Genomic DNA, 12,562 nt, shown 5'->3' on the forward strand with positions numbered 1-12,562 from the left:
GTAGTATAAATGCCAATATATTATTAGATTTAAGAAAATAGAATAAAATCTACATATGTATTATTTTTAATGTCTAATAAATTTAGTAGTGTGGTACAAAAACTTTGTATTAATAAAAATATAACAAGAAAAATTATTATTAGTGAAATTTATATGTTATGTTGTAAAATTGAAATTAGGAAAATAATTGTTTAAAGTATAATAATTTAAAAGAAATAGATTAAAATGATTAAAATGATTTAATATGTCTTGTAATTAAAATATTAAATTTTTATTATTATGAAAAAAATAGAATTCTATAACTTATTTGTGAATAAGTTATTTGTGAATACGCCTCTGACGCCTCATGAGTTTTGATGCTGCAGGCGGGACAAGAGCTGACGCGCAGCTGGGCGCTACGTTTGATAGCGACTAGCTGTCGCGTCTGGCGACGTGACAGCTAGATGCTACCATAGGTAGCACCAGCTGCCCAGGACCTTTTTTTTTTTTTGCATTGTTTTTAGTGTTTTTTCACTTTCGTAAAACGAGATTTTTTTTCATAAAAAGAGAGAATATGTGATAGCTAGACTCTATTATGGATAGCACCCAGCTGTCATTTTCATAAAACGAGAGACTTTTTTCACAAAACAAGAGAATATGTACTATTGTCGTCAGCTAGACTCTACTATGGGTAACACCCAGCTGCAACTCTCATTTTAATTTTTTTTTTTTTTACATTTCAGTTCAAAAGAAAATTTATTATTACAAGTTAGTCCTTAGCCGCTACTCATAGTTGAGTCTGCCTATCTCTCTCCTCCACGTCATCAAAAATACCTCCTTTTGGTAAATATTTTTTCCCCTACCCCTTTTGGTAATTTAATTTTTAAATTGCATCCTTTAGGTAATTTCCCCAAGTCAATGGACTATAATGGGTGAAGACAATTGTATATGAGATCAAACAATGAAGAACACAGTAACTCCAACCCCATATCTAGAAAATTCCCTAAAATTCATGGATTAGAGGAAGTGTTAAATAAGGGTAATTGTTGTTTACACTAATGCTTCCTGATTTTTAAATAGAGATGATTTATCATTAATCATATGATTTGTTACTAATTAACATCTCACTCAGGTTTTTATTCGTAAGTCATAATAATAAAATGTGGAATAAAGGAGATCAAAAAACATGATGATGTAACCTCTTTAGCCTCGACTCATCTGAATGGCAAGTTTTTCAACCATAATCCATTGGACACTTTATTTCACACTATTATACTAGTATGATGCAACCATATAAGTGTTGGTGTTGATAACACATTCCATGATCATAAGTGTCTGGATTGCAGCATGATGACTAGGGGAACATGACATCATGGTCAGTTTGTGCACCATCCTCATCAATTGTGAACCAATGCACTCTGCAGTCGCGAGCTTCTTCAAGGAGTGGAGATGTTGCAATGCAATTTGAAGAAAAATTGACAATTCTCCTTGCTTCTGAAAATGCAAAATTGATTCTAAATGTCTATCCCAAGAGTTAATTCAAGTTATCAACATCCTACCAGTCCTGCATATAGTACAGAGCCTAACTTGTTGACTCTGGAAGATAGAGTGAAAACAGAACAAATAAGGCACTTGATTTACTTACCAGATGGAGAGAAATATATCTCATAGAAACAGCTGATGATCCTTTTCATCTGAAATTAACCTTAGCTCAGTTACTACAGTATACAGACACATTGAAATGAATTAAGCAAATAAATCAACTTTTGAATTTGAAACTGAAAGAGAGTTACAATTTAAAGTAGTTCTAGCAAGAGTTAAATTTTCATACCTTTTTAATACTGGAAAAAGGAGATATGCTCAAGATAAGCTTCAAGTTCAAAATTGCTTCATTCCTGTACACAGTTTAAAAAGAAAATAAATTACAGCAAAATTTTTCTCAAAATATCAGATCACAAATATATTTCTCAAAAATAAGTAAACCTGAGAGATAAGAACCTGCATCCTAGCGGACGTGTAGTTCCTATTGAAGTCAATTACAACTTCCAGATATCAATTGTCCAGAACAAACATCATTTGCTTCTATTCCCTATAGACAGAAGTTCAGACTTTGAAGAATTATGACATTTGGAGTTGTATCATCATTCAAAATGATAAGCCATTCATAATTAATTAGTGTGAAACAACTGAAATACCACCACAAAAAGTAAATTTAAATATGAAACAATTTGGAAAAATTCAAAAAGATCCCCAATAGAATTGTAGTTTAAGGTACCAACCATCCAATTTAACTATAGATATTTGACAATAAAATATTCTCTGGATATTCGAGTGCAGCAAGAGGCTGAAACGGGTGAGAATTTAAAGTTCTTAAACAGGGATTTTCTGATAGAAAAACATATTATTTCATTTGAAGTTTTGATATCCATCTATCATCATAAGAACATGGAGGTGAAAAAAAGGTAGAAAATGATGTTAAACCTTTCTATAATCCAATGGTAGAAAAAGGTTTGCTGTGTAAAAGAGCAACATATAATTCCAGCATTGGAGCTGGCAAAATGTTCTATCATCCAATGGATAGTCAAAGCTTAGTAGAATCATCATTCTACATTTGCACGTCTGCGCATAGAATCAGAACAAAAGTTGTTAACTTTGAAAGATAAAATTAAGACAGAACAGAGTAAGCAGTGGATCAACTTTCCAGATAGAGAGAAGCATATATTGTAGAAGCAGATGACTTTTTTTTTTTGGTATGACAACATTTTAGCTAGCTCTGCCGTTAAAATTAACAGACAATACTGGTAGAATATAAAGATGCACATATAGTTTGCTAGTAATACATTTACATTATAAAAATGAACATTTTCCCAAAAAAATGACAGATGTTAAAATTATATTATAAGCACAAAAAAGGGGAAAAGCTTATACATGTGTTGGAGGAAAAAAGCAAGCCAACCAAGCTGCCCTTTCATTTCAAGACAAAATTATCTATGACCATTTCTTCATTATACGTTCAGATAACCTGCATTCTTCCTCCTTGGAAACATGTGGATCAAGCTCATGAAGGCTGCTAACAAACATGCTTGCATCAGCCCGACGATTATGTTTACAGTAACCATCTACAATTGAGTTGTATGTATTCTGGTTTCGCTTACAGCCATTCTTGATCATGTATTTAACAACATCAATAGCCTCCTCAAACATAGAATCAGCTGCATAACTTGCAACAAATGTATTATATGTAATGACGTCTGGAACAAGCCCAGAATCCTTCATTTCTGAGAATATCCGTGAAGCCTCTTTCATCCGACCATTTCGACAATATGCAAAAATAACAGTATTGAATGATATTATATCAGGCTTTAATCCTTTGGCAATGATGTCCTTTAAAATTTCTTCTGATTTCTGAAAATTTTCTGAGCGGCTGTGCATATACATCAAACTATTATAAGTTGCCAAGCTTGGACTGAATCCACTCTCATTCATTAAGTTCAAAATTTCATTGGCTTTGGCAACCATCTGCCTCCTGCCATATATTGCAATCATGGCATTAAGAGTACTTAAGTCAGGTGAGCCTTTTTTCCTCAATTCCATGAACGCATGCTCTGTTTCCATTAGGAGGTCACATTTACTATTAACTAAAACAAGGGTCTTCAACAGAACAGCAACAGGTTCAGTTACACCAGAGTATATCTCTTTAGCAAGAGCACGCATTCGCTCAATCTCCTTGCCATTGGCATAAGCATGAAGCAAAGAACAGTATGTGAGCTCATTAGGCTTGCAACAAACATCCTTCATTTCGGTAAATATTTTCTCAGACTGTTCCCAAAGTCCTCCTCGAGCCAATGCAGCCAAAACAGCATTATAGGAAGAAAGATCTGGAGCAACCCCAGCTTCCAGCATTCTTCTATATACAGCCATGGCTTGTTCAAAAGAACCACATCGGCTGTATGCACTGATTAGTGTATTGAAAGTGTCCCTCTCAGGCACAAACCCAGCCCTCTTCATCTCTTTGAACACCCCAGACACTTCTGAGTCCATCCCATTTTGTCCAAACACAGCCAAAAGTGTATTCCATGTAACAATATCTGGCACACAATTGCACATTTTAATCTCCTCAAAAACCTTCATCATTTCAGCAAACTTTCCCCTGTTACCATGCATCTTGATTAAAGCATTGAAAGTACATATATTAGGCTTACAACCAGCAGCTCTCATTTCCTCAAAAACCCTCATTGCAGATTCATCCTTCCCAGCCTTCTCAAATCCTGATAAGAGCGTAGTATATGTGAAAACATCTGGCTCAATCCCTTTTTCCACCATTTGGGCTTTAAGCTCCATTGCTTCCCTCAATAGACAGTCTCTCACATAAGCTGATATTAGTGAATTGTAAGTCACAATACTAGGAGAGAATCCATTACTTTCCATTTCCCTTAACACCTCCATAGCCTCCTTAGGCCGCCTAGACTTCCCATAAACATCCAATAAAGCATTATATGTGACCTTATCAGGTGAAAAACCTGCCAATTTCATCTCCTCAAAAACCTGAGCAGCTTCTTCATACAAAGACCCTCGTCTGCAACAACTTATAAGAGTGTTAAATGTGTAGTCATCTAGAGCAATCCCAGCACTCTTCATTCCCTCAACAAGACCAGAAATCTTACTCCAGGGCATACCCATTTTTCCATACACATTCAAAATTACATTATAAGTTATCAAAGTCGGTTTGCACCCCTCTTCCTCCATCTTCCGAAACACCAAAACAGCATCCCTGTACCTTCCATTACTAGCATAAGCAGTTATCAACGAAGTATAAGCATAAACATCAAGATCGAGCCCATCTATACGCAGATTATTTAACAAAGAAGCCGCTGCTGAAACTTTACCCTGTTTACCCAGCATACTAATGATCACAGCTACAACAGAACAATTCAAAACCAATTCACAATCCTTTCTATTCCGAACCCACTCAAACACACTCATTGCCAAATCACATTTCTTGTAAAACCCTAAACCCTTAATTATACCTAAAATATCCATAGACAAACTATCAACATTACCACTACTAGAGCTTGATTCTTCCTGATAGTACTCAAATAAGTGACCCAAAATTTTATCTAACTCGGCGCTTTCAAAAGAGGGGTCAATTAAAGAGTTAAGAACTTGCTGACCTAGAGGAGAAAGACGGTGGTGAGACCAGGGCTTGCCACGGTTGGGGTCACGGGCCTTGCCTATGCGGGTTCGGGGTCTAGGTGAATGATTAGATGGGGTCCTTGGATTAATGGGTTTTGGAGAATTTGAGGGTTGGTTGTTAAGGAGCAAGTTCTGAAGAAGAGGAGTTATAGGTGGGGGTGGAGAAGCTGGTATCATAGGCAGATGGTGGATGTGGGTTTGGATAGGAAATTGGGGTTTTGCTGGAGGTGGGTTTGAGAGAAGAAGCGAGGGAGCTACTTTCTCTGCCATGGAGAGCAGGGCGAGTAAGAAAGTAAGGATTGAGGATTTTCAGTGAGTTTGGCTTTTCCTTGGAAGATCTTTCTGGCCGCAAGAAGAGCTTCCAAGTCTCCAAATGAAAACCAAATATTTCCATTAAATATTACTCCCTATTATTTTTTATTTAATAAAAATTCATTAATATTTTAAAGTTGATTTCAAAAATTTATATTAAAAGATTAACAATATTAAATTAAAATCATTAATTTTAAATTCATCAAATACTAATATATTGATTATTTAAAGAAATAATAAAATATAATTAAAATAACTTTTTTATTATAGCTTTTTATGTATAAAAAGTTTTACTTAAGGTATGATTGGAACGCACATTTTTTATATATTTATTGAAAATGTATTGGAAGATTTTTCAATCTAAAATTGCCATTGTATTTATTATTATATATTCGTTACAACAAATATTAAATTTTAAAATAATAATAGTAAAATATATATGCATACACTTAAGATATGATTATAAAAATTCAAAGTCATATGAGTATTAATTTAATAATTATTAAATTAAATATTTATATTTAAATTAGTGTATTTATTATATATATTTTAATTATTTTTACATAAATTTTGACATAAATATTTAATTTTATAATTATTAAATCTATTTTTATAATATATTGAGTTTATATTAAATGCACCCTACAATTAAATGTTTATATTAGTAGACATTAAATTGACAAAGTTTAAATATCTTATTAGAATGATTATATATATATATATATATATATATATATATATACCTTTTTGTGTAATTTATCTATATAAAATCATTAATTTACAATTTCTTTATAGTGCCATTGATGGTCATTAGCCCAGTCATCTATTTTGTAAAAAAAAATTGCCATGACTTAAACCTTTATAACTATATCGCTTTTAAAAATTTATGAAGTATAAAAAATAAAAATAAAAATAAAAATAAATGCGCTCTAAACAAAAAACCTGTGCGTTGTTCTTAATCCTGTAGATGGAAAATAAAATAATATAATAATTTTGAATTACTTATAAAATGTATATTTTGATAGCGTTCATAATAATATATTTTTTTATAATTTTTAAAATATTAAATTTTGTTGAGTCTAATTATTTATTATATTTTTATTTTTTTAATATTTTTTTATTATTTATTTTTATATGTTGATCCATAAAAAAATTTTTAGAATTAAAACTTTCACATATACTTCTACTTAATATCATGATAATATTTGTGTTTTTTGACGTGATCATTTATAATATTTTACATATTATTTATAATTTTAATATTAATTTTTTATCATAATAAACTATTAATAATAATAATAATTTATTAAATATAAAATAAAAGTAAAAGAGCATATGAAATATTTTAAATAGGAGATGTGGCATATTATTTGGAATACATATAGATCTGCTTGGAGTCAAATGAATAAATTTTTATTTAGCGAAATTGTATGTATATAATAATTTAATTATAATCATTATAATGAGATTCACATAAAATCTACTACGATTAATAATTAAAATGGTTACATACATCTGTCAGTATATAATTTTTCCAAAGAGACAAAATCATAACTGATACAATTACAAGCACAATATTTTTTTTTTTTTTTTTGGAAAGAATTACAACCACAAACTTAGCGTCAGCAGCAAATGCAAATTTTCAACTTTTGCATTATCTGATTTAATTTTTTATTTTAAATTTAAGAGTATTGATAAAATGTTCAGCAAAGTTGGTCCAACTAAATGTTTTCTACATATAATCAATGATTTGAAGATGGGGCCAGGCATTGAAGTTGAAACCCCAATCTATACATGAGACAAAAAATCTTCATATGGTTGTTCACTGACTTTACTTAGGAGCCCATTTGGATCCTGTTTCTTTGACAAAAACTAGCAAAATACAAATGGGTACACAGAGCAAGGCCTCTCCAGACTCCATGGTTATTGATATGGGAGATTCTATTATCAATTCAAACTTCAATGAAGAAAACTGGATAAGCAAGATCAAGGGCATACTCAACAAGGAGCAACTTGGGCATGAGATTGACAATCCTACAAATTGTATTTTCCAAGTGCCCAAATCTGTAAGTTCCATCAAACCAGAAGCTTTTATTCCTCAGAGAATTGCTTTAGGACCTTATCATCATTTCAGGCCTAAGTTTTATAAGATGCAGAAGTGCAAGCTTCATGAGGTTCAGATTGTTCATCAGCGACTAAAACTTCCTGAATTTCAGCTTCTCTTTGATCAACTTAAGAGAAAAGTTAAAGATGTTCGAGGGTATTACCATGAGCACTTGGATATCCATGATGATACCTTGTCATGGATAATGGTAATTGATGGTCTGTTCTTGCTGCAATTGATCTGCGATGAACAGCCTTTGGAGTTTGTTGACTCATCAGGAAGAAAGTTTCCCATGGAAGCCATCCTCAGAGATGTGGTGTTGCTTGAGAACCAGATCCCATTCTTTGTGTTAGAGCATCTTCTTGCCAGGTCCAATCCTGCAACCAAAATCCAATCTTTGCTTTCTATGACCATCAAGTTTTGTCCAAGAATTTCTCCAGTAGCATTGCAGGGGTATTTCCCCAAAAAGAGTTTTGAGTGCCCTTTGCATTTGTTGGATCTACTTTACAACTTAGTTTGGTTTGGAGGGTTCCCAGTACGCAGGGATATTGCAGTAGCAGTAGGACGACAGGGAAGTTTCAATGTTTGGAGTGCTCTCTGGGATATGATTTCCTATCTAAATGTTGGCTTCTTAGTCATCCCTAAAAAAATCATAGATTTAATTCTAAAAATCTTACAAGTTTTGGGAATTTCCATCTCTTTACAATTTACAGAGGAGAAGGCTTTGACTCCCACAGCATCACAGTTGTCCAGTGTCAAGGTTAAGTTCTGTCACACTGGTCTTGGCATCAGTTTCATCTGTTTTACCAAGGAGGACACCGCTCTTCACCTTCCAGTCCTTACTTTAAACGTTAATACAGAGGTCATAATCAGAAATTTACTGGCATATGAAGCTGTGATCAAGCCTGAGACTCCGAATTTCGCACGTTACATTGAACTGATGGCAGCAATGATTCATACTACTGAGGATGTAGACCTGCTCAAAAATAACAAAATTGTGATGCACAAAGGAGACAATGGTGAGGTTGTGAAGCTCTTTAATGGGTTGAGAAATTCTCTAGTTTCTGAAGGTGAGTCAGAATTAGATCATTGTATCAAAGAAGTTAATGAGTATTACAATAGTAGCTGGAAGATAAAGTTCAAAAACCTTATAAAGAAGAATGTTTATTCCTCGTGGAAGATGCTCACAATTATTGCCACCATCTTGCTCTTGCTGCTGATGGCTCTACAGACTTTCTGCTCAATCTACAGTTGCCCTGGAATATTTAAGACAAGCAAGAAACACTTGAGCTTGACTTCAAGCTTCTAGCTTTGCATGTCTTTCAACAGGTCATCATAATTTTCCAGACTAGATGTTGCCTGGGATTTGTTCTGTTCTTTCTAGCACTGCATGTATTCATGTAAGTTTGAAGTACCAATTGCAGAAGACATGCCCGTCTGCTCATGTAAATGCTCATCGTTTCTTTTTTTTTTTTTCTTTTTTTTTTTTTTTAATTTGTTTCTACATAGCAGCCTACATGAGACTACTTAATCAGCACATAACAAAAAATCCAGTACGAGTCAACAAGGCCTCCGTTCATCTAATGATTAATCATTACCGGTCATTTGATAATTTCATTTCAAATGGGGGGGAAGTGTTGTTGTTCCTGAAGAAAAATCATAAACACTAATTAATCAAAAAGCCTATAGACAGCAACTTTAACCCAGCATGACAGAAGAAAGCATACCGTCAAATATACGTAGCCATTTTGCCCCAACTTCAAAAATATATTTTTATATTATCATTTTAGTTTATATAAATATATTAAAAAAAAACTTGGTTACTGTTAAAAATATATAATTCTTTCTACTATGAGAATTTTAATTAATATAGAAATACAATAAAAAAATGATTTAACAACTTTGTATTAAAAAAAAAAAGTAATACAAAATAAACCACCCTTCCCGCTCATGCACATTCTTTTACAACCCACATTCTTATGGAGAGGTGATGCCAGTGACATTCCCACCTCATCAATTACCATCCCCAAAAACACCCAAATCAGCTGCAATTAACATTTAAAGAGCAGCCACAACAAAGTACTCTTGCATAGAGTTGCAGGTACTTAGTTTGTGCAGGAAGCCACAAATGTACAGAAAGAACACAAACTCGCCAGAATTAAACTTGTATACGTAATTCAACCAAAGTTAAAAGATGTCTAACAAAGCATAAACTGGAAATTCCTAATAATATCCTAAATAAAAACCTATAGATTCAAGGAATCTACAAGGAAAACTCATAACAAAGCTGGCTCTATAGCCAAGCAATAATAAAACTCAAAACACTGCTATTGCAGAAAGCAACAGGCGTAATTTTCACTATTGTTGTCGCCCAAAAAGATAGCCACTGCACATAGAACTTGATCCATGAAATTCAAACCGAACATTCTAAATTTATTTGAGAAAGTGAGGACTAATCAATCCTGCGACTTCGAGAAATCCAACTCGGTCCCTACCACCAAATATCTTCTTCAGCTTCTCATCACAAATTATGATCTTCTTGTTATCAGGGTCCTAAAAATGTCAAGAAAACACAGTTAGTTCTAATAATAGCAAATGATATAGGCAAGCCCAAATTATCATGCAGTTCATCTCAATGATAATATGTTGATATGGAACATGTAGAAGAAAAAAAAATACCAAATTTCTAAATCGTAAAGGGAATTTAACTTTCATCCTTGTAGATCAAGCATAAGAGAATTAAGCCACTTAATTAAATGCCAATTCATATTCACATCTTTGGCACATCACTCAACTAGAAGTTTAACCCTAACAGTGATAGGCAACATCAGCCGGCAAAATGAATTGTCACCAGCAAGCCTCCATGTGTCCCACAAATTAATCTACTTGGAATTCACACATTTGCAAAATTTAATAACTACTGATTAAAAAACATTGGTTGCAACCAATTGTTCAGAATGAGCTACTCAATTTCTTTTTTTAATGTTTATTTAACAAAACAAAAGGGCATAAATTCAAGATTAGGATAGAGAATATTATCAATCGATCAAAAGGCATACAAGTAGAAATAACATACCACATGACCATTAGACAATTTGCTCAAGTTTTTTTTTTCCAAAACAGCTTTTCAAGATAAGAAATGTAAACGCACAAAACAGAACTGCAAAGTCCAATCCAGCGTGAAAGAAATCCTATTACCCAGTATGAACCTTCACCTAAGCTATGCTCTGCATACACTGCAACACTTTGCCTCCTTATCTTCAACTTCTCACTAACTTCTTTATCTTTCCATTGTCAGGTTTCATACAATAATCATATTTCATCATGTCATTTGAAGCGACACAAATCAAACAAATAACAATCTTGACAGACATTTGTCTAAATAGCATATAGCATGACAAATACAACTGCAAAATAGGCAAACTGGTAACCGAAACACAAAAGAAATAAATACAATGCCCTTCACATGTATTAATCCATATCAGGCCACCTGTGGATCTAACAGGATAATCTCAACTCAAAACTTGATTAAACACAGATTCATTTAGTAAAGAATTTTCACCCAACATTTCTTAAAAAAAAAAAAAAAAAAAAAGAATTTTCACCAAACATAAAAGAGCCAAATTTGACATTGGCAGTAATATGAAGAAGAAATCATCAAAAGAAATTAAGCAGCATTTTGTTGAATCAATTGACCCTTTTGAAACAAAAATACTAGTCTACGCCCGAGTTTATGCAATCACAAAAAAACAGAACACATGTAGCATATAAAAAATGCACATACAATTTGCTAGTAATACATATACCTTATGAAAACGAACATTGTAACACGACCAGTTAAATAAAATAAATACGAAACCCAAAATTCATATCTTCCCATATAAGGTAACACAATTCAAAATTGTCAATATAACATCAACACCCATTCCAATAAGTTCACCTCTAGAGGAAGGGGAAAAAACAAAAGACAATTTCTCTTTATGAAGTCCTCAATGTTATTCTAAAAAGCAGACGCCTTTCCGCATGCTTATGTAAAACAAACCATCTTAAGAACACCCAAAAAAAAAATCCAACTCTATTTATCTGTAACATAAACCCTCGGATATACTCTGTGCCAGATATTTACTAATACCCAAATTTATAAAAAAAAAAAAAAGGCCCAAAATAAGGAATGCATAAGTTTTAAGAAAATGTGGCCTTATAATCCAAAGAAAAAAAGAGACCTGCAGATTGTGCTCCTTGATATAGGCCCAAATGAGCTTAAGCGTTTGGGTGCGAGAGATCTCCGATGCACCAACAAACTCAGCCATTTCCGGAGTAACGCGACGAGGCTTCATAATGCCTCGGGGACGCCGCTCCTTCTGCTGCTGTGACGATACAGTAGCACAGGTGACAGTGCGCATCACTCGCAGGGTAACAGGACAAGGAGACAGACTGGGAGAAGAGTTGAGAAACGACACCGTTTTAGAGGAGAAGAAAGTGGTGAAAATCCCAGACGAAATAGCCATTGAAGTTGAAAAATTTTCAGTAGGTAGAGGGTTTTGCGTTATCCTGATATTTTATGGGTAAATGAGAATTGAGAGAAGGAAAGGAAGAGATAGGGTTTTTTTTTTTTTTTTTTTGGATTTGTCTGGGAGTGAGAATTGCCTGAGCCCGCCTTAATTCTCACATACTTTTTTTAACTTTTTGAGCGTTTTAAATGACGACAATGCCCCTATTTTGGACAGTTAAGATTTCGTTCGAGTTATTTCCTTTCCTGTGAGAGAAAAAAATAAAAGTTATTTCCTAAAAAATTTTAACTAGATTTGGGTTCTTTCCTTAAAAAAAAAATAAATAAATAAAAATTCCTAGATTTGGGCTCAGTGAATTGGGCTTAATTCATTAATCCTTGGCATTTGTCAGGTCTTCCAACAAATATAAAGTAGAATAAAATAATGATAAAAAAAGGGTTGCATACAATATATATATACTATT

At 33.2% G+C, this 12,562-nt stretch overlaps 3 protein-coding genes across 11 annotated transcripts; 1 reads left to right on the forward strand and 2 right to left on the reverse strand.

Annotated features, from left to right (window-relative positions):
• Positions 1-1,169: 1,169 nt before the first annotated feature.
• Positions 1,170-5,548, reverse strand: LOC110650133 (pentatricopeptide repeat-containing protein At5g02860). Of its 9 annotated transcripts, none has more exons than XM_021804956.2 (6): positions 2,908-5,548; positions 2,461-2,598; positions 1,978-2,068; positions 1,811-1,874; positions 1,625-1,673; positions 1,170-1,543 (listed from the first exon to the last, which is right to left on the reverse strand). In XM_021804956.2, the coding sequence occupies exon 1, from the start codon at positions 5,440-5,442 to the stop codon at positions 2,968-2,970; it is 2,475 nt and encodes an 824-aa protein (XP_021660648.2). In that variant the 5' UTR covers positions 5,443-5,548; the 3' UTR covers positions 1,170-1,543; positions 1,625-1,673; positions 1,811-1,874; positions 1,978-2,068; positions 2,461-2,598; positions 2,908-2,967. The 9 variants fall into 9 exon arrangements, with proteins under 9 accessions (XP_021660648.2, XP_021660652.2, XP_021660650.2 ...); XM_021804960.2 differs by having other exon boundaries at positions 1,963-2,068; XM_021804958.2 differs by lacking the exon at positions 2,461-2,598 and having other exon boundaries at positions 1,170-1,473.
• Positions 5,549-7,228: 1,680 nt separating this feature from the next.
• On the forward strand, positions 7,229-9,059 carry LOC110650132 (putative UPF0481 protein At3g02645). Its single transcript, XM_021804954.2, has one exon. It carries the CDS (start codon positions 7,371-7,373, stop codon positions 8,895-8,897), a length of 1,527 nt encoding a protein of 508 aa, XP_021660646.2. The 5' UTR covers positions 7,229-7,370; the 3' UTR covers positions 8,898-9,059.
• Positions 9,060-9,737: 678 nt separating this feature from the next.
• LOC110650136 (upstream activation factor subunit UAF30) lies at positions 9,738-12,228 on the reverse strand. The gene is made up of 2 exons (XM_021804963.2): positions 11,812-12,228; positions 9,738-10,141 (listed from the first exon to the last, which is right to left on the reverse strand). Exons 1-2 carry the CDS (start codon positions 12,094-12,096, stop codon positions 10,022-10,024), a joined length of 405 nt encoding a protein of 134 aa, XP_021660655.2. The 5' UTR covers positions 12,097-12,228; the 3' UTR covers positions 9,738-10,021.
• Positions 12,229-12,562: the final 334 nt, after the last annotated feature.

This window comes from Hevea brasiliensis, chromosome 14 (assembly GCF_030052815.1).
Source record: "Hevea brasiliensis isolate MT/VB/25A 57/8 chromosome 14, ASM3005281v1, whole genome shotgun sequence".
Classification (NCBI taxonomy): domain Eukaryota; kingdom Viridiplantae; phylum Streptophyta; class Magnoliopsida; order Malpighiales; family Euphorbiaceae; genus Hevea; species Hevea brasiliensis.

Coding starts and splice junctions, on each gene's coding strand:
- LOC110650133 (XM_021804958.2), bottom strand. CDS start 5,442: ATGGCAGAGAAAGTAGCTCCCTCGCTTCTTCTCTCAAACCCACCTCCA.
- LOC110650132 (XM_021804954.2), top strand. CDS start 7,371: ATGGGTACACAGAGCAAGGCCTCTCCAGACTCCATGGTTATTGATATG.
- LOC110650136 (XM_021804963.2), bottom strand. CDS start 12,096: ATGGCTATTTCGTCTGGGATTTTCACCACTTTCTTCTCCTCTAAAACG. Junction 10,142..11,811: donor TCAAGGAGCACAATCTGCAG/GTCTCTTTTTTT, acceptor TGACATTTTTAG/GACCCTGATAACAAGAAGAT.